The 21,527-nt window shown below is 37.8% G+C and overlaps 1 protein-coding gene across 1 annotated transcript in view; it reads right to left on the minus strand.

The window, feature by feature from the left end:
* The window catches only part of Rbm33 (RNA binding motif protein 33), a 99,365-nt gene that overhangs the window by 57,022 nt on the left and 20,816 nt on the right, over nucleotides 1-21,527 (minus strand). The window contains exons 6-9 of the mRNA XM_033763958.1: nucleotides 20,503-20,579; nucleotides 18,581-18,893; nucleotides 14,846-14,965; nucleotides 4,001-4,172 (exon numbers count right to left, since the gene is read on the minus strand). Of these exons, the coding sequence (XP_033619849.1) occupies nucleotides 4,001-4,172; nucleotides 14,846-14,965; nucleotides 18,581-18,893; nucleotides 20,503-20,579 (682 nt within the window). The remainder of the gene's footprint in view (nucleotides 1-4,000; nucleotides 4,173-14,845; nucleotides 14,966-18,580; nucleotides 18,894-20,502; nucleotides 20,580-21,527) is intronic.

Raw genomic sequence — 21,527 nt, forward strand, 5'->3', positions numbered from 1 at the left:
AGGTCACCAAAATATGACAGGATGGAAATTACATTTGTAACTTCAACTGAAATGTTAATTTCCCTTTAGTGTTTTCTGAACTACATCCAGATTCTAAAGAGATATAGTACAACCAACAAAGTTTTGTCCCTTTCTAAAATGTTAAATTATTTGCATGCAAATAACTAACAATTGGAAATGACTGATATGCAACACACAATTTACTTGGCAAAAAAAATGGCAAATGGTAGTCTGAGATTTTTTTTTCTTTTTACAAGTGAAACAAGGTATTTTTAAAACCTTGCAAATACAAGGCCCACAATAGGACAGTATAGAATTGCTGGCATTAACAACTTAAATTCTTGTCACTAGTTAAAAATGTTTACCTCACAGAAACTTAAGTCTTATTGACTAAAGATATTAGTTTGAGGTATAACAAGCAGATTTTTTAGGCCAAAGCAATAAAAATTTAACATATTACACGTGCGAAGGAGACTTAGCATAACATTAAATCCGGGAAGTCTACTTACAGATAATAATTAAAAATCCTAACTGAAATAAATGCGGCCTTTCATTTATGGCTTGCATTTGAAAAGACCACCTGAGGTCACTTCCTAGACCGACAGAATGGATAGCTCCGAACTAAAGGGCTCACATCTGAGGAAAACTGGTCAATGACACCTTCTCTGAAAATGCTGTGACATTTTCATTCAAAATCAACCACTCCGTTACACATCTGTTCAGCAACCCAGCTCAGCTAGATTCCACAAGAAAATGACTTCCATTCCACAGCATCATTCACATGCTGTGGATTAATTAATTTATCTTCTGAATATGCAGTCTTAAACCATCCCTGAGTAAACTGAGAAAAAAGGCACAAAAATCCTTCTATGGAAGGTTTAATTTCCAGGATCCTAGCTGGGAAAAAAGTTAATTAACTAAGATACTAACTTAAGAAGAAAGCCCCCAAATTCTACTTCTAACTCAACCTATAGTCAAAATACAAACCAACAATTGGGCATCGGGTTCTTTAACAGTCAAGACTGTCATGTACTGGAAATAGTGTTTCAGGTGATGCCATGTATATGAATGTGAACAAAGACTAAAATGACAAAATTCCCTTCTGGATTTTGAAAAGAACTCACTACTTCACATGCAAACTCTTAAGAGTCAGAAATAGTAGGCACCACAGCACTGTCTGATTCTTCTTTTGAAAGAATGGAGTGTTCTCAACATTTACCAACGCTAAAAAATTATTTTTATTTGTAATCAAAATGTTAAAAAAAAACACATTATTTTTAAGAATATCTATCATATGAGACAACATATATAAACTGAGAACAAGATATTTTAATCTCATTGCCAAAAGTAGGCAACCAGCTTTATACAATCAAATAAATGCAATTACATCTAAACAGACCCTGAGACTGCTATTTCTATCACCAGAAGGAGCTCACAAACCAACAATTCATGCAAATTTCTAGTTTTCAAACATTGTAGCATCCTCTGATTTTCAGTGAACCTTTTCCTAATTTGCAAAGTTAGTCTCTGTCTTCAGGAGGCAACAATAGTCATGGAGCTCACTTTCTCCGGAAACTAGTTTATTCAATCAGATATAATCCTAATTTTGCAGTTCCTGGAAAAACTATCAGGAGCAAAGGAAGGACTTTTAAGCAACACTTTCACTTGCCCTATTACTTAGCAAAAGAACCACATTCTATGAAAAAGTATTTAAGTCCCTCTTTAAGGTTTCAAAGAATGGCAAATAATCATAGCTCTTAGGCTTATGGTCAAACTGCTTCAAAGGACCCCAGATCTCTTCCCTCATATACCAAGGGGAGTGATTTGCTCATAATGAACCAACCTTTGCAGCCCTGTCACAGGGTAGTCACTATAAAGCTGCTGGGCGACTGGACAAGGTGTAGGCGTAAGTGTAGGGGTGTATGTGTGTGTCCTTTGAATAAAAGGATAAATGATTCTGAAAAGAAAGAAATGATTCAAACGTCCTGCAGAGATGAAACACACAAAGCCTACAGATGTGGGTCAGCTGACATCTCAAAATGAGGATACTATTCGTGCTTGGCTAGGAATAGAACTAAGAAAAAGGTAGGTGCAGGCAGAGAGGCAATGAGGGTGGGGAGGTGACACCGGAGGCAGGTGACCCAGAAAGTCCACCATGGCCAGCAGCCACCTGGCTGCAGGGGAGAGGTACCCATTCATACTGCTGGCTGCCAACCTCCCAACTGTGGGAGCACTCAGGGTTTATGCTCTTACACTTCAGGTTTCCAATGTACGCAATCAATGCCCTAGGCCAGACAATGAGGGCCACAACCAAGAAATGTTGCCCAGTGCCCTCAGTGTTCAACCTGGCAAAGAGACTTTCAAAACCCAGAATCACGAGGTCTTTGCTCCACTAAGTTTCTTCTGCTATGTGGCCAATTCCTCTTCAAGTATCTTTGTTTCTTCTAACCTCACCTTCTTTTCCCAGGGCAAAATTCAAGTCCACTTTCTTAGAAACACTGCAAGTTTCTAAGAAATATTACACTGTCTCTATGAAATCTGGTTCAGACCAACTGGCAATTTTATACCATAACCTGAGACAGTATAGGGAAATCTTGGCCAAAGGTGGAGAAGAAGGCAACTAGACAGAGGAGATGGAGAAGGCTGAGAGTATAGCAGACTCTATAAAACCTGATCAGTAACATAACATGGAAGACCAGCTTATTGCTGCCAACTTCTGTGCCTGGGGAGCTTCATGTCTGTTGGAGAATTTATCTCTGCCTCTCAAAGACACATGTTCATGTTTTGGGTTAAAAGCAACTATAAAAATGTTTCCTAAAATAAAGACAGTAATAGTGGCTTGATAATGATTTTTACCTAGGCTAATGACGGCAAACTTTTTAGACAAGTGTTCCAACTGCAACCCAAAATCCACTTACTTATCACAAAGTGTCAACACAGCAATTAAATTTGAATATCACTCTGGTTTTAGTTTAGAAAAAAAAAATTCACCCATTAGTATCTTTTGCCTTAAAAGAAAAATAAATAATGTGCCATAGGTTCACCACCACTGACCTAGACTGTGACCAAAGGGCAGGCACAAGCCCATGTCCTGTCAGCATCATCCTTTCCTGTGGTTCTGCATATTCAGACTTCAGGTCCAAACAGCAGCACCTGAGTTGGCACAAAGCTTAGCTCTCAAGATGGCTGGGAAGTGGGCTGAAAAACTTGTTTAACAAACTCCTTGAGGTGATTGCAGGCAGGTGCTCCTACCACTGACCCCAGCCTCCTTCAGGTGATTCTGACACTCAGACAAACTTGAGAAGCACTACCTGATGGGAAGGGACACTGGAACTTACTGCAGGAGAGCCATGAGGTCCCTGCTGTTAGTCGGCAACCCTATGCAGCACATCACCCCAAAGCAGAGTGTGCTCAGAGTGACAGTTCATCATTTCTATATACTAAGTCCCTCACTTAACATAAGGAAGGCAAACAGAAGCAGATAACCAAAAAAAGGTAGCTATGAAGATGCTGAAGGTATGGTAAATCCAATTTGGTCTAGAATTACTCCTGGCAACCCTCTTGGGAAGGTCCAAAGGGCCCTGTCTAGCATTCCCATACCCCACCCCTACTCCACCCAGGAGTAGCCAGGAAAGCAGATTTCACAGGAGAGCAGCTCTAGACCACAGGTGCCAAATGAAAACTGTTAAAAACAAGCAAGAGGACCTGGGATTTAGCTTAGTGGTGCTGCCGTCTGCCTCACAAGCTCAAGGTCCTGAGTTTGATCCCCGGTACCAAAAAAACAAAAAAACAAGCAACAGCACAGGCCTCATTCAAATTGTTCATCCAGACTGAAGGGCCTTCACACCACAACTAAGCAATGACCTCACACAGACCATCCATCCTCTAGATGACAGCCACAATCACCTACAGGTAGCCTTCCTTCTTTGTGTGATTAATTTAAACTATAAAAGAATTTAAAATGAGCATGAGGAAGGGTAAGACAGGAAAAAGAAGTTACCCAAAGTTTCTGGAATGTTCCTTCTCTCTCTAGTTACATCGGAGAGCCTAATAATTGTTCCTTCTTTCCTTTCAGTTTTGAAACGTAATCGTCCAGATTCTTCATCCTCGTCATCTTCTTCATCTGATTCTTCTTTTACATCCTTCTGGAGCTCCAAAGTTTCCATACCTCCCTACGTGGCAGACACAGAAACCAAACAAAGAGGGAGAATGAACACCAAAATACATTAGGTTATATCTAAGATGTGAAGATACTTCAAAATTTCCTCACATAAAGCCCCAAGAAACACTGAACTGACCCAAAGAAAAAATAATTTCAAGTGTTAAAAATTAACTTAATATTGGAAAAAGCTCAAATTTCTGCTTTTAGTTAATATTCAGTGTCCTACATATGGTTTCTACTTACACATCTGAGAGGACAAACATAACTGCAAATACTTCTGCGAGACCTATCCTCACCTCTAATCCAGATCACAGCAAACAAAAATCAATGTAACTTAAACTGAACATAATTTCAAAGTTAAAACTTATATATTCCGGCCAGGCATGGTGGCACACGCCTATAATCCCAGCACTCAGGAGGCTGAGGAAGGAAGATCGCTGTGAGTTGGAGACCAACCTGGGCTACATAGTGAGTTCCAGGGCAGTCTGAAATACATAGTGAGACCCTGACTCAAAAAAAAAAAAAAATTATATATTCTGTCTAAGTTAAACACAAGAGTTCTATGAATTTTACATACCCTTCCTTGTAACTTCGATTAGATGACATCACACTCCTGCCAACCACGAGGGCTCACAAGTCCTGACTCCAGACCTATGTACTTTGATCTTCTTCCTCCTCACTCCTTCCAGCTTCATCCACTGTCTAATCCCTAGGGTTAAGCCTAATTAAAAACCAAAACTACTTTTTTCTTCAGCCACACCACACAAAGGCCAACTTTTATTCTGTTTATTATATTTGTACCTCCCCCAAAAAATTTATTCTAGCCTCGCCCCAAACCAAAGCAGCTTCCTCACAGACAATTCTTACTGCCGAGTTATCACCTCCTTTCTCCAAAGGTCAGGCTCAGCAATCACTCTTAGGTGGAAGATAGGTGCCTACTGAGTGTGTGGTTCATTTAAACACTACTTAGCAATTTTATAAAAAAAGAATTTGCCCCTTTATTCTCATGATTAATAATTTTTAAATTTTCTTTAAGTATAATTAAACTGCTGTATCAGAAAACTCACACGGGGGGGAAAAAAACATGACACTATCATTTTGTATTCTTCCCATCCTCAACATTTTCCACATTTAAAAAAAAAATCTTCAGGAACTTCTGTGCCTGAAAACAAAAGGATAACTGCAACTAGATCTTCATTTTCAGCCTAATGACTGCAATACCACTTTCAATATTCTGATGTTCAGATACTGAAGCATTCTAAAGCAGCAAAATCTCAGAATTTGATACCATTATTACTGCCATTATTACTAGTTTGCTTCTATTATTGCAATATTTCTGAGTCTATGAAATTAGAGTGAAAGATCTGAGAGAAGCTGGAGGGGCCGGCCAGGCCCTCATGAAGTATCTCTCTCCAGTGCCCAGCAGTGCTCACATCAGCATGTATGTCAATCACTGAAAACCCTGCTCAAAGAGGATTCTGACTGAGCAGGGACTGGGTGAGGCCTGAGAGTCTGCATTTCTCACAAGCTCCCAAGGGAAGCCTACACCAGATTCCATAGACCACTGAATAGTAAAGTCACAGAAGAAATCATCACCACACAGGCAAAGACTGACTACAGCATTTTAAATTCAACTATTACAATTACAGCTGCCTTTTCAAACAAATTCAATGTAAACCTAACAGTACTGAAATGTATGTAGTTTATTCTCCACCCAAATCTCTAAGAAATCTAAAGAGGACAAGATGATCTGAAAACTGTTTCTTTGAAACAAATACTATAGCCCACTAGAAAAAAAAAAAATACAGACGTGATCCAGCAATCCCACTTTGAGTTATTTACACCAGGGAAATGATTCCTTTGTATTCAAGTAAAAGCCTGCAAGGAAATGCTTACAGCTGTTTTCAAGATCACCAAAACTGGAGACACATGGCCTCCAATGAGTGTGGATGGATGCACTGTGTTATATCCAAACAGGAAGTGCTATTGGGCAATTAAAAGGTGTGAACTCTGGATACAAATGGACTGAAATCATACAAGTACCCCAACAAAATTACATACTGCAGTGATTCCAAATGTGACATCTACCAAGAGACAAAACTGTACTGGTGTCCAGTGGTCAAGAATGTATAGGGGGCATAACTACAAAAGGACAACCCAAGAGTAGTTTTTGGAGTGGTAGCACTGACCTACAATGCAAACCTGTGGCCCAGGTAAGCCCTGAACTAGGTATCAAGAGTTCGGCCAGCCCTGAACTGACTCCAGGGCCCAAGCACAGCTGACAGCACCTGACAATACTCACTAAGACTCCTGTACTTAGGGTTACTAACCTTTGGTCTAAGAACAAGACTTACCCTTGACCATATGGCTTATAGAATTAAGTAATCTATCTACCAAATTATTAACCTCTACATAAATTTACAAGCAAAATTCTATTCGCAAGTAAAATTATGCTGATGAGTAGTAGTAAATTACATTAAAATCAAATTATTCTGATTATACTGTATGAGAATTTCAATATGTATTTAAACTCTGATTCTACTATGGATATTGTCAGGCCTGGCCTAAACCAACAAGCTTTTAGCAAACAGCAGCAACATCTCAGTAAATAGGGCAAATGGACTCAAAATGACTCTACAATCTCCACCTCCCTGGCACTGAGAAGTCAGTAACTGTCTACTTACATGTGCAGACTGTCCTTGGACATCCAACTCAAACATTTCACCCCAGACTCCTTAGCCCCTTCAATACTTATATAAGCCTAATTCCTTTCCCAATTAGTTGTTAATACCTCTCTCCCCCACTCCCCTGGTCTTAGCCCATCTACTCACAGATGAAATCTCTCCCAATTAGCTGCTGCTATCTCTCTCTCCCACGTCAGCCCATTCATACACAGATGTGATAAACTTGGCTTTTCCCAGCTTGGTGTAGGATCTCCTGATTTTAGTCCCTATTTACTGTAATAAACTTTCCTTTCAAAAATCAATTTTTGACAAATGTATTCTTTACAATAGATACCACCAACTATATGCAAAGCTTTAATTTTTTTAGCTGATTTATTCTGAAAACCAGAAAGATTTAGTTAATAAAGGGTACCTACTCAAAGAAAGTAGGTTTCTAAACTTGTATTTTATTATAAATATTGTCAAAGGTATTCAAAAGTTTCATTTTTAGCCACTGATTTATTTTGAAAACCTGGATGACTTTTAGTTCTCAATAAAGAGTGCATATAAAAATCATTATAAAAGTACTTAAGTGTAAGTATACCTAAGCCTTCCCATAGATGTATTTCTAAAGAATTAGAAGTTCTAAAGGGAAGCAAGACACAGACTGATATTTTAAAATTCTCCACTGAATTCCAAATTGAACATAAGAGTTTAATGTGTTAAAAGAAGACTCAATATTCAACTCCTGAATCTAAACAGAAACAAGGGGTGAATCTCTAAAGTAGAAAAACAAAACCAAAATCGGGAGAGATGCTGCTTCCATGTTTTTAATGCTTATTTATAGACTAAGAAGAGAATGATTCATTAGTACAATGCCAGATATAAATCAAAGTAGTATCTAACTATATTAAGACAATCAAAATTATTTAAAATTTAAAAGAAAAACATTACAGATCTATATCCTTCATACATACACAAAACTCCTTTGGAAAAGCATACAGAATCCAGCAAAATATTAAAAAAGGTAATACATCACAACCAAGTACAGTTTATCTAGAGAAACAAGGCCGACTTACCATTCAAAACTCAGTTTAACAAATCTTACCCTGAGCCAAATACATGTAGATAGATACTCCTCCTTCTCCAGAAGGTGGAGCTAAATCCCTTCCCTCACCCTCCTGGAGGGCAAACCTATACTTAGAAACTTGTTTCCAAAGAACAAAAACAAGAACAAAAAAAGGAAAGGGAAAGAGTAACAACTACATGATGAAGATCTCCAATATGCAACATGGATAACATGAGTCCAATGGTAGGATCACAAGAGAAGGGTACTTCAGCTCTCTGGAACATTCTTTCCAAAAGCCCTAGCTTTAGTCCACTGTGACAAAAACCCTGACTGGCAGGTAGGTATTCTGCAAGATACTTTCAAAGTCATGAACTAAAAAGAAAAACTGATAAATAGAACAGAGGACAAAGGAGAGACTTGACAAAGACGTGTTGCCCTGGATTGGATCCCAAAACAAAAGGAGAAAGGACATCAGTGGAAAAACTGGCAAAATGGAAATAGTCTGGATTATAGTTGTCAAAAAGTTAATTTAACTCATACTACTAAGGGATTAAAAATACGATTATTTTAATAGATATGGAAAAGGCAATGACAAAATTTAACATTCATTTTTTTAAAATCTCAGCAAACTTGAGACAGAAAAGAATTTCTTCAAGTTGATTATAAAACTTCCAGGTAGCATACTTAATATGAAATTTTTACTGAACATCTTCCCCTCACCGACATCAAAAACAAGGCAAGTGGTTCTGCTGCCTGCCTCACAAGCCCAAGGACCTGAGTTCGATCTGCAGTACCAAAATCAAAAACAAAGCAAGAACACTTTCTGGTACATAGTACTTGCACAGGAAGTCAAAAAGGTGGGAGGGGCTGGGGATGTAGCTCAGCAGTGCAGTGTCTGCCTGGCAAGCACGAGGTCCTGATTTCAATTCTCAGCAGTACCAAACAAACAAACAAACAAACAAGAAAGGTAGGAAGGAAGAAGAGAAGGTTTATAATTATTAGATTACAAATGAAGAATCAAAACGGCCTTTATTAACAGACAGAGGTTATTTCTCCTCAATTTGATCTAAAGATACAATTCCTTCTACATCAAAACTCCAACCAGTTTTTTTTTAAAGGCAAAAATTCTTTCCAAGTATACACACTCCAATCAGATTTTTAGATATAGACAAATACAATCCAGAATTTATGGAAATTTTGTGGAAATTCAATGAACCAAGAATATCCAAAATACTGCATGTTACACTAATCATGTTACACTAAAGCTGAGTAGTAATGCAGTAAGGATATAAAAATAAACCAACCAGAAAAGACATCCTAAAAAGAGACTGACATCTAAATTCATTTAACACAAGCACTATAAAGCAATCCAATGGGAAGGAAATTCTACAAAACAAATAGTAGTAAAACTTCAAAGAAAGGGGCTTATTATTAGAGCATTTAAGAAATGTGTATAGAAAACAGCCTGAGAAATGGTCAAATACTTTTACCCTCCATCATGACAACACTCCGTGTCACACATTGCTTCCAGTATAGCTACTTCCACCCAATAAACATGGTATGTAAAAACATGGTGTGTTTTCATGTACCTTATTAATAAACATGGTGCGTCCTCATATACCATATTCACTGGATCTACCACAGTACCATGTGTCTTCTGGTTCTTCCCCAAAGTTAAAGTGACCACAAAGGGTAAACGTTTTGAATCGATTTAGGACATTGAGGCAGCCAAAATAGTGCAACTAAAGACACTTGGAAAAGGAGACTTCCAGAGCTGCTTCAGAAAGTGGCAAAAGGTGTAGGGAAGGTGGGATGGGTAAGGGAAGAGTAAAAAAGGAAAAGAAAAAAATGTGAGAGAATGAAAAGATGAAAATAAAGTGTTTGTAGATGGGGAGGGGAGGAGGGGGTGAAGGGAGGGCAGAGGTAAGGGGAAAAAATGAGAATCAAGACTTGTCATGTAGAGGTACAAGATCCCAACAATGAATGTAACTGTACTGTATCCCTAAAATGTACCAATAAACTCAATTAAAGCTGAAAAAAAAAAAAGATTAAAAAAAATGATGGGAATGAGGGGTCTTTTACTGTAATAAATTTTTATTTAAACACTTAGCGTATTTTTTAACCATAGCGCATACACAGACCTGGTCAACACCACTAGTCATCAGAGCAACGCAACCTAAAACACTCTAAGGCACTCATTCCAAGAATTAAATAAACAAACTGACATGATCAAATGATGGAGAACAAAAGGGACTCTCCTACATTACTGGGGGAGTATATAAAATAGTGCTGGTACTGAAAAACCATCTGGCAATTTCTCTTAAAATTAAACATACTGCTTCTTGTCTTAGCAATTCCATCACTAATTTCCAGAGAAACAAAATTACATCTACAAAAAGATGAGTAACATAAACTTTATAGTCTCTTAAAGCATAATAATAAAAATACTGCAAACAACCCAAATATTTAACACCAGAAAAACTGAATAGATAAAATTGAATAAACTATCAATATACATATACAACTACATGAATGAATCTCAAAAGTATATTGAGCAAAAGCAGAGAGACACAAGAGGACATTCTATGATTAAATGAAATTTGGAATCGGAAAGGCCAATGCAGAGCTGGAGAAGAACTGTGCTTGTCTCTGAAAGGTCAGGAATGAGGAAAAAGAAGGAACCAGGACTCTTCCTCTTCAGCTGAAAGGAAGTATGCATGGATGTATGCCTGCATGCCCCAAAATTTACTGTCACTCTTGAGACCCAAATAATCTATCCCTGAATGTACCCTGAAGATTCCCACAATGTTAAAAGCATTTAAAATGGTACAAATATTACTTTCAAACCTCTTTCATTTCTTCTATTTATGCCAAAACTCTTTGGGCAAAGCTTTTAAACTATGTCAGAAAACAGCAAAACTGACATGAATGTGGCTACATAATTAGAAAGGATTATCTTTACAATTTGCTCTAACTTGTCTTGTGTACAGTGATTTTGTTGTATTAATCAAGCAAGAATATTAAATAAAAGGAGCCACTTGATGCCACATGCCTGTAATCCCAGCTATACAAGGGGAGAATCACAAGTTCCAGGACAGCCTGGGCAACTTGGCACAACCTTGTCTCAACATAAAAAGGTTTGGGAATATATCTTAGTGCTATAGTGAGCTTGCCTAACAAACATAAGGCCCAGCATTCAACACCCCCAACCCCAGGGTTGGGTGATGAAATAAGTTCTGGGATTCAGTTTCTCATATGGACCTCAGCTCCTAGACCAGAGTCATGTGGAAACTCTAAAGTGTTTTCTCCCTCTGTCCTAGGCCAGACAGAGTAGGGCACACTGCCACATGGGAACCAGATGTTCCTCAACAGCAGGCATTTAAGAAAATGTGTCAAATAAATGGAGTAACACCAAAGTAGTTATATGTGACATCTCCTCCACACTGAGGGACCACCCAAACCAAAGCCTACAAATACTGTAGAAATACTGTTACTGAAATACTGTAGAAAGCAACTCCTACTTCTCAACACTGAAAGTCCTCAGTAATAATCTTTTTAGCTGATTAATATTCAGTGAATTTAAGAAAATAGATTAAAATATATGTTGCTAAGGGAAAAAGCCAACACATCTGCCTCCAAATAAGAACAAGTAAAGTCCTGGACTGGGGATTTAGCTCAGTGGTGCTGCTGCCTGCTTCACAGCTCTGAATGGCAGCAGAGCAGCAACACCCTCTAAGCACAAGGTTCTGAGTTTGATCCCGAGTACCACAAAAAAAAAAAAAGAACCATAATGTCCTATGAGTGGCTGGGGAAGAAACTCTGTGATTTCAGTGCTGGCCTAGAATACCTGAAACCCTGGGTTCCATTCCCCAGCACCACATACACACATACACACACACACACACACACACACACACACACACACACACACAAATACACACACATACGAGCAAAAAGCGCTACAGAATAGTCAACTCTCTTTATAAGCAACATAAGACAAATCAATCAAGGAAAAAGATAAAAGTAAATAACTTCTAAAAAATATCTTAATTACTGAATTTAGAATTAAATTATAGGGTAAACAGTGTAAAAGAAAAACAACAAAATTTCCAGGTGAGAAAGTTAACAAGAAGAAGAAATCACAAAAGTTCAACCTATGGGGCCTCTAATTCTTTGCCTTCAAAATCAAAGTGTCAGCCGGGTGTGGTGGCTCATGCCTTTAATCCCAGCACTCAGGAGGCTGAGGCAGGAGGATCGCTATGAGTTCGAGACCAGCCTGGCCTACATAGTGAGTTCCAGGTCAGTCTCAACTACACAGTGAGATCCTGTCTCAAAAAACAAAACAAAACAAAATCAAAGTGTCAAAATTTTAGCCACCTTTTATGTCCTTCTCTTCATATTTCAGAAGAAAAAAATATGCCTTTACTTCTATAAGGTTTATTTATTTATTTTTGTACCAGGAATCAAACTCGTAACACTTGCACTTGCCAGACAGGCACTGCACCATGAGCTACATCTCTGGCCCCCTGTAAGTTATTTTTTAATAGCAAAACATTTTTTTAAAGTCAGAAAGTACTGGAATATATAAACTAATTCAATCACAGTTGCTACTATCCTCTTTATCCAGACCTTTTTTTTTGAGATTTACACACACACATTTAATTTGTTGGGTGGAGATGAGAAATTATATTATCTTGCTTTTTTTACTTAACTTATTATAAGCATCTTTCTGTGTTAGAGACCTAAGGTTATCAGAGGTATACTGTATTCTACTGTAAGGTTATCAGGATGTATTTATCCTTTATAAAAAGTTATGTTTGGTTCCATTTATCTTCAAGGCTGTAACTAAACACCTGGTGCATATATCTTTGAAACCATCTAGAACAATTCCTTTGAATAAATTCATTAAAATGGAATTGGCAAGTCAAAGGGCATCATCAAGGTGAGTAAAGGGTCTCATCATCTTTGTTTTTTGCAAGCTAAGAAGTCAGCCAGCCATGTCCCTGGTCAGACTGGGACAGTTACTAACAATGCCAGCTGCATTCTTGCCAAGGACCTGGGGCCCCATTCTCACTGGGCCATGTGAGCTTGCCCAGAGGGAGCTATGCTCCAGGAGGAACTCTGGGCTCAGGAAACCCAGATCTGTCACAAAGAGAAGAGAGCACAACTGTCCTGGCCCCATAGAAAAATGAGTCAAGTTGCTAGAAACCACCAGCTACATAAATATCCTTGATAGAGATTCCACAACAAAAGACAAGCAGGCATTGGCAGATTAAACATGCAGAAACCTAAAGAATCCATGGAAAAGTGTCTCCTGAGAATTTTTCCAACATGCTTCCCCACTGAATGAGACTACATAACTTTGATATTTGCCAACAGGACAAAATTCTGAATTGATGAAATTAATTTTTCAACTTTAAAATACCATAACCTAAGAAAAGTGATATTAATGGACAATGAATTCCTACGTTTCACTTTTAACTATTTACCACTGGAGATAGTCTCTTTGGCAGCCTTCTCCTTTAACTGCTTCTCAGATTTCCTTCTCAGGTATATTTGCATCAATCTGTACCTTTACAGGTTTGACTGAGCTCTGAACTAGGGAGACTGCTACAGAATCTGATGAGGAATCACACTCACCTGGTCTCTGATCTTGAGCTTTTAACATCTTCTTTAGCTTTCATTTGGTTCCCTCACCTAGATACATTTTCCTACAATTGGGAGATCTGGGTGAAGAGTCCCTACACTACCTCTTTTCTTTACACTTCGAAGTACTTCAAATAGGGACAGAGACAGACAGAACACACACACACACACACACACACACACACACACACACACCAAAAAAAAAATCAAATTTAGTTTACAGGATTGGAGAAAAGGTATGTTCAGGAAATGTTCCTGTTGTGGATACAACATGCAAGACCATGTGGTCTAGGAAAAAGGACAAGTGAACAAAATGCTTTATGGGCTGAATTTCTAAAGCCTTGCTATTACATCTGAAGTAAATAATCCAGTAAACATCACTTTTTATTATCTTTCAAAAAAAAAAAAGGAAAACAATTAAGGAAAATTACTGAGGGAAAAAAAAAACACTAAAAAAAATGTTTAAGAAAATAAGTCCCCAGACTAGGGAATGGTTTTGTGGCCCACACAGCTCAGCCACTCTGCCAGCTCTGGGTGACAACAACACACTCTAAGCACGCCCAGGTCTGTCCATCCAGATATATGGACCACCTCTTCTACACAGCCTGGGGACTGGCCCTCCCCACAGGCCCCTAGGGAGCTCTTCAGTGTCTGAGACTTTCCTGGGAGCTGTCACTTTTTCTTCTGCACCACAAAAAAATTTTTTTTCTGGTACCGGGGATCAAACTCCAGTTCTTGTGTTTCAGAAGAAGAACCACTAAGCTAAATCCCAGGCCGCAGCACAGGAATTTGCAAGCATCTTTGCAAGTCTCTTGAATTGAGAAATCAAGCCCCACCTTGTTTCCTCAACACCTAAAACAGCATCTACACATAGGAACCCTGAGATATTTTGAGTAACAATCCAAAGTAACGAATACTGGGCCAGGACTTAGCTCGGTGGTGCCGTCTCACAAGTGCCAGGTTCTGAATTTGATCCCTGGTGTGGTGGGGTAATGGTAAATTAATTCAGCAATGTAGCAGGGTATGAAATCAAATTAATGAATATGAACTAATTAAAAGCATTTTTGAGATAACACCCAAAATCATTTAACACTCAAAAAAAAAGCACACAATACCTGGAAACCAGCACAGCAGAACTCACTTTGCTAGGAGTTTAGAAAGTTGATTTTTTTTTTTTTTGTACTACACTCATCATTCAAAGAGATGTCTCAATTTTTCACTAATGCTAAAAAGATGCTAATTTTAAAACTGGTGGGGGGAGACCAGTAAACTTTTTTTTTTACTCTTTAAAAGTTGAACAAATACCTCTTCGGTCTCAGGAGCAACATAGGAACCAGTAATCTCATCTAATCCATCTTCAGCAACACAGTCTTCCTGCTCTTGCAGCCCTTGTTGCCCACCATAAGCCTGCAAGTATTCTTCATCCTAACGACCATTAAAGAGAAAACAAGTTTTTCTCATACAGCTTTTGGTGTTTGTTCTTTAAACACTTTTCATCTTTATGGCTCATTAATTTTAGCAAATTTTACTATGGCAACTACTAGACTGAGCGCAAAGCACTAAGTACCTCCTCTACACATAAATAGGAACTAAGCACAACATGCTAAGGTTAGTGCCTCATTGCCTGGGTTCTGCTTCAGACCCGACATCCTGTTAAAAGTAGCTCTCCTTCAAATCAACCCCAGGAAAAGCAACCTGAAGAAAGCATGTTTGTTCTCAGAGGAGCAACAGTGGGCGGGGGAGAAAAATCACGCCCATTTCTCACCAGTTTTAAGGCAACAGAAACAACACAACTACAGTTCAATTCTATAGGTGCTTCTTACAAATCACACTTTGTATATCAGGCACCTCCCTTTAGTGACAGGTTCTGCGTGAAACTTAAGGGTCATACCAGCAGCAGGCATCCCTTCTACGCTCATGGAAGCAAGCAGAAAAGCTGGCTGGAGAGTCTGCCAAAAAAAGCAGGCTGCTTTCTGCTTTCTCAGTGAGCAACAAGAAGACATGATTCCACTCAGTGCAGGCAGGCACCCCAGCATTCTCAGCCATGTAGCAAAAATGAGCAGTTAAGCAGTTACAATCCCAGAAGAGTGTGCAACCAACAGAGCTAACAGTCTACCACATAGTATATGACAGTCTACCTAGGCACTCACAAAAGCAACTGGACAAACCACCTTTGTTTCCACAACTGCCTTGCCTAGAGATGATGAGAGCATACTGCCCACTACTGTGCTGAAATGTTAGCATTCCATGAAAAAAAACAATTCCACAACCCTTGATTCACTAGCAGCAGCAGAACAGTCAGATTCCAAAGGCAGCCAGAGATGCTAATCAAAACATCAGCAAATATGCACTGGGGGACAGTCTACACCACTGCGCTCTCACCAGAAAATGCAATCTGTTTGTTATCCTTTACATAAAGTCAATCTGAATGCGTTTTTATAAAAGTGTTTTATGAACTCTGTTAATTTTATAGGCCTAAATATAGTGATTGCACCTAAAAATGTCACCAACAAAGAATCTTCTAATATTTACAGATTAAACAATATACAATCTTATAATTACTATTAGAAGAGGATATATTTTTAAATAAAACTGTAGTTTACTCTCAAGAGTAGCACCTGTAAAACTCAGATTTAGTATCTGTTACTTTGGAATATGACAGGAAAGCAGGCCAGAGCAGTGCTGCCAGCTCTGCCAGGGTTTCACTGCTATGCTCCACAGGTGGCCATGCCCCTTTCCACTGCTAATTCTGTAGTTTTACATTCTAGGGCTAGTTATAGATGCAAGTCCTCCACGTGACCCTACAGGTGAAGCCTCCCAAAGAGAGAACATATGCATGTGGCCACATTTCAGTTTAATTCTGACTTTGAAGTTCAGGTTAATAAATCCTAAGTAGGGCAAGGAATCAGTTAAATAAGACATTTAATAAACTGCATACTGCTGGAGTACATGAAGACACAATCTCCTCATGTATTCATTAGTCCAATGATGAATGAATAAATAATGTGAGTGGCAGCCTAAGAAGTCAGTGAGGGGCCATTGCCAAGCAGCAGTGCACTATTCCATTTAATTCTATCTCTTCCCTCTTCAGTGGTCATTTCTGACCTCCCACTGGGATAACTGAGAGAAAGAATAGGGTGCCTAAGGCTGCAAGTCTAAGAATGCTAAGGTCAACTGACAGCGCTCACAGAACAGCACTCTATGGATTCTCCTTGCCTTTGTGAAAAATCAATCAGGACACTTTCAGAATTTCTATGTAAACTTTTACCTGGGATTTTTTTTTTTTAAATTCTGAAAAAAAAAACTAATTCTTTTTAATGTGGCAGACTCCTATGAGTATTTTTAACCTGTCACATTTATTTCTTTCACAAGCTAGACCTTAGACCACCAGGTGCTCAATGATATGATGTGTTTTATTCCACTTTATGTAACTACAAGTGTGACAGAATACAGCTTAAGGAACTCCTCACTGACTAGAAATTCTCCACAACACCGCCAGAATGTAACATGAGGTGCTCCTATGTGGCAATATACACTACCATGATTTCCCACACTGGGTCTGTCCACTACAGCCAAACTTCAAGGGACAGACCCAGGATTCAGGTTTCTTATGGCTTAGAAATATTTGTATGCCAGTGCTTGGACATTAGTAAAGATATGCCACACCCCTAAATTGACTCAAAGATGATTAACTTATGTTATTTCACTGATGCATTGGAGAAATGATACTCTAGGAAATAGCTTGGCACAGTTTTCGAAGATCCTGATTTAATCTTTAAAGAGCATTTTAAATATAATGTATCACTTTAATAAAGTATGCAAACATATCAAGACACTTGTCCACCTAGTGAAAAATTTATTACCAAAACATGTCATTATTGGGCTCTGGAGATAACGAGTTCCACAAGGCCTTTATAGGACTCTACTTACCAAACTACAACATCTTTTCATTACTCTATCAACTGAAGATCAAGTATTCAGAAAGAATCAAATCTTTTAACTACTGAGACACCTAAGCACAATCATGACTAGAATTAAGTATCTTAAGGTTCCACATAATCCTTTTAAATATTGCGTGTGTGTGTGTGTGTGTGTGTGTGTGTGTGTACATACATGCACAATCAACATTCAGCAATTTCTGAATGTTTTTCCTGAATGGACACACACTCTGAATGAAGCCATAAAGAGATAGGGAGCTATTCCTGCATCAAATAGGCTCTTTGGCTGTGACACTGCACAGTCCTGTTTCTCCTCTGCCTCTCCAGACCCCGTTGCTCTGAAAGCTCTAATGCTCTTCACAACAGCTGAGATCAAGCCTTCCAGCAGGAAGGCCAGTAAGTGCTTATTTTAAAAAACATCCCTTTCAATGATGCATCATTACAACACATGAACAATCTTGTACTAGCACTTTTTCCTTCCTTATGGTTCAACTTTTTAGAAAAGGGGGGAAAAATGTACTGACCAAAACCATCTTTCCGAAACAAACAAACAAACAAAAAAATCAGCAAATCTTTGCTTCCCAATTACAGATAACAAATTATGTGTGACATTTCCTAAACTAACCTCCAATCTCTTTATTCAGGTTTAGACAGTTTTCAGTTATAAAAAGGATGAATGAACAGGACATCAATCACTGTGGAATATTAGCACCTTAAAGATGTCTTTAGCAGGTCAATAATCTTTTCACCTTAGAAGGACTTTATCAGATCTGGTCTAAAGCCAGGATAAAAGCCCTGCATTAAGTACTTCTAACAATTGACAGTGTATCTCCACCACACAAAGCTGTTTTCTTCCTTAGGGTGCAATCCTCAAGGTCACCATTCTTTGCAGCCTTCCAGAATGACAAAGGAGCATTACCTCTGGCCAAACAAGCTGTCAACATAAACTTTGTCATAGCTCAGATAAAGAAACTGGCAGACAGTGATAATAAGGTCTAATTTCCCTCCTTCCCAAGGGAGGGAAATAGATTTCAAATCAGTCTAGAAACAAGTGCACAGGAAGCCATGTTATCTTTGGCCATACAAAGAAGAAAACACTCACTGTAAATTCATCTAAAGGTTCATTGATTTCGATGTCCAACACTTCATCACTGTATAGCTGCTCCTCCTCTGGCTCTTCCCCGTATTCTATTTGGTCTTCTGTCAACTCTGCATCATGGCCTTCATACTGTCCTTCCTCTGGGTATTCCTGAGTATACAATTCCGGACCGTCAGATTTGTGGTAAGCTAACTCATCCTCTCCTTGTTCATACTCGGATTCCTGCTCTCCAGATTGGTCATTAGTGTTGTCAGAAAGTTCAAACGATGTAACCATACCAGATGTGGTATTGAGACTAATCGTGACATCCTGAGAACTGAAGAAGACAAAAATACAGATATACACCCACTGAACATGGAGCTCAACACCAAATCACTATATATTGTACTACTGTAAATGCACTGTAACAGACTTGAACTATGACTGGTGATGTTAGTCCAGTTATTGATATGTGAACTTTTACTCCAACAAGGAGTGAAAACAAGGCACTAAGTGCAACAATGAACCAGTGCCAAAAGCAGGTATGGCAGAGAACACAATTTACTAAGTGAGCTGGTGCCCCAGACTCATAATGAAGACAGGCCTTCACTTCACTTCTCAGCTTAAAATTATCTGACCAAAGAACTGTCAACCAGTAAGTAGCCAGGTCTGACTGGCAGAAATCTCAGGCTGAAACCAAGCATTTTATATTTTATTCTAATCCACAGAATGAATGGATGGACTCTGTTGCTAGAAATATATGCTAAACACAAGAGTATTGCCTTAGCAGAAAATCCCAAATGGAATTTTTTTAAAATTTGGTTTCTTTTCCAATCTATATAACATAAATTTTGACTCTTGTTTGTAAGACAATAAAAATATTAAAAATATGTATAAAATAATTTGATGGTTCAAATAATTAAAATGCATACTAGTCATAAATTTCTTTAAAAAATTACTGGTAATTTAAAAGAATATAGGATTTTAGTACTTCAAAAAAATCTTATTCCACTTATTAAATCATAACAGCTAAATACCAAACAGATGCAAGATAACACTTGCAATGAAAGCTTGGGTAAATAAATATATGTTCACACACATTAAGTAGCCAATCCTAATAAAAATCTGAATATACCACAGACTTCAAAACACAGGCTAAAAGGATACACTTCAAGGCCAACCATACTTAGAAGTATCAAATCATGGTGTCAAAGATTAGGATAGGGGAATGAATTTAACTGACAGAGTAATTTAAAACTACATTTTTTGATCTTGGGCCTGGGATTTAGCTCAGTGGTTTGGTGGCCTGCCTTGCAAGCGCAAAGACCCAAGTTCAATCCCCGGTACCAAAAAAAAAAAAAAAAAAACCTACATTTTTACCCATAAATTACTGTTATAAAACCTTTTATAAATTTATGATTCAAGACCATATGACATGTATTTATTAATTACATTTATAACCAAGAAGCATATTTGTATTTTGCTAATTTTTCCTCACAAAATGGAAAAATTATTTCCACCTTCCAGGGTATTATAATTATACTAAGTCTCTCTCCCCAAAATAGTAATTTAGTACACAGACATGTAATAATAAAAATTTTCTAAGTAAAAACAAAGGTACCAACATAGACCTACAGTAAGAGTCTAAGGTCACTGTCCTTTATCTTAAGAAAGTAATTTTTAAAGAATAGTATAAAACAGTACTGAGGTTTTATGACCTGTACTAAATGAATTCAAAGGTCAAAAATCCAAGGCCTGTACTGATTTGAAGCAGATTTATTTCCACTGTAACTCATATAGATTCTACATCAGAATATACATAACCTGTCAAGAATGTGAGCATATGTTAAAGGTATAACAAGAGTACATTATTCAATTACAATCCATTGTTAATTATAACTTACAAACATTTCCTATTAAAGAACATTTTGAATCAATTAAAGTACCTGAAATTTTCTTCATCTTCATTATCACTCTGTAAAAGGTCATCATTTAGCTCTTCATCTGACAAATCTGACTGATTCTAATTAAAATAAAAAAAATCTAATTAATGCATGTCGCTTTCATAAAAAGATGTTATCAAAGTACAAAATTATGTTGAATGGACTGTTTTAAACCCTGTGTTATTAAAACATTTGACATCCACTGTTTTCAGTTTGATGTCACTGGGGATAATCAAAAATCCCACATAATACTGGCTGCCCTCTCTGGATAATTTCAGATGCTGCATGTGAAGAAGTGTGGAAGTAGTTAAGCGTAATGATTCAGTTATATTTTAATTCTAACACAAAAAGGAAAAGGGTACAAGATCCTTGGGTAGAGATTTCCAAATAATTCTCCCTTCCCATATACAAAAAATAATGGTATCTTTCAGATATGACTAAATTTAACAGTACCTAAAATTTGAAAACTTTTAATGCAAAATAGAACTCTAGAGATGTGCAGTTTTTAAGCTAACTCAATCACCCGACTGAAATGGTATAGTCCATAACTGGTTTATCCACTACACATCACGTATGAAAGTAAATGTCTGTCACAAGCTCAATCTCTGTCTTTGACAGTGCTGTGAATTCATCCTATCAGCAAGCAGGGAAGTCAGTGTGATTCAGTAGAGAGCTCTCAGTTTTGCTGGATTAAGTATGTTCCAATATTTTAGACTGCAGAGTAAAATTTCACTTTCCTCTATTAAAATTATTAATATGTACAAAAGGCATACATAAATTACTACTCCTCCTTCAAAAGAAAAAGTCAAATATATACTCGCTTTTAAATGAGGATTAATGTGCTTGCTTGTGCAGCACATACTAAAAAATGAAGATTTAAAAATTGACCTGATTTTCTACTTAATTTACACCTTACAAAAATAAGACTTTCAAACTTGACAGTATATTCTTCACCTTAAAGAATATACTTTGGAAGAATATATACTGGCTATTCTGATAGTCAAAAATAACCAATTGTATGAATATAT

This window comes from Fukomys damarensis, unplaced genomic scaffold (genome assembly GCF_012274545.1).
Source record: "Fukomys damarensis isolate Sample0158 unplaced genomic scaffold, DMR_v1.0_HiC HiC_scaffold_16, whole genome shotgun sequence".
Taxonomy (NCBI): domain Eukaryota; kingdom Metazoa; phylum Chordata; class Mammalia; order Rodentia; family Bathyergidae; genus Fukomys; species Fukomys damarensis.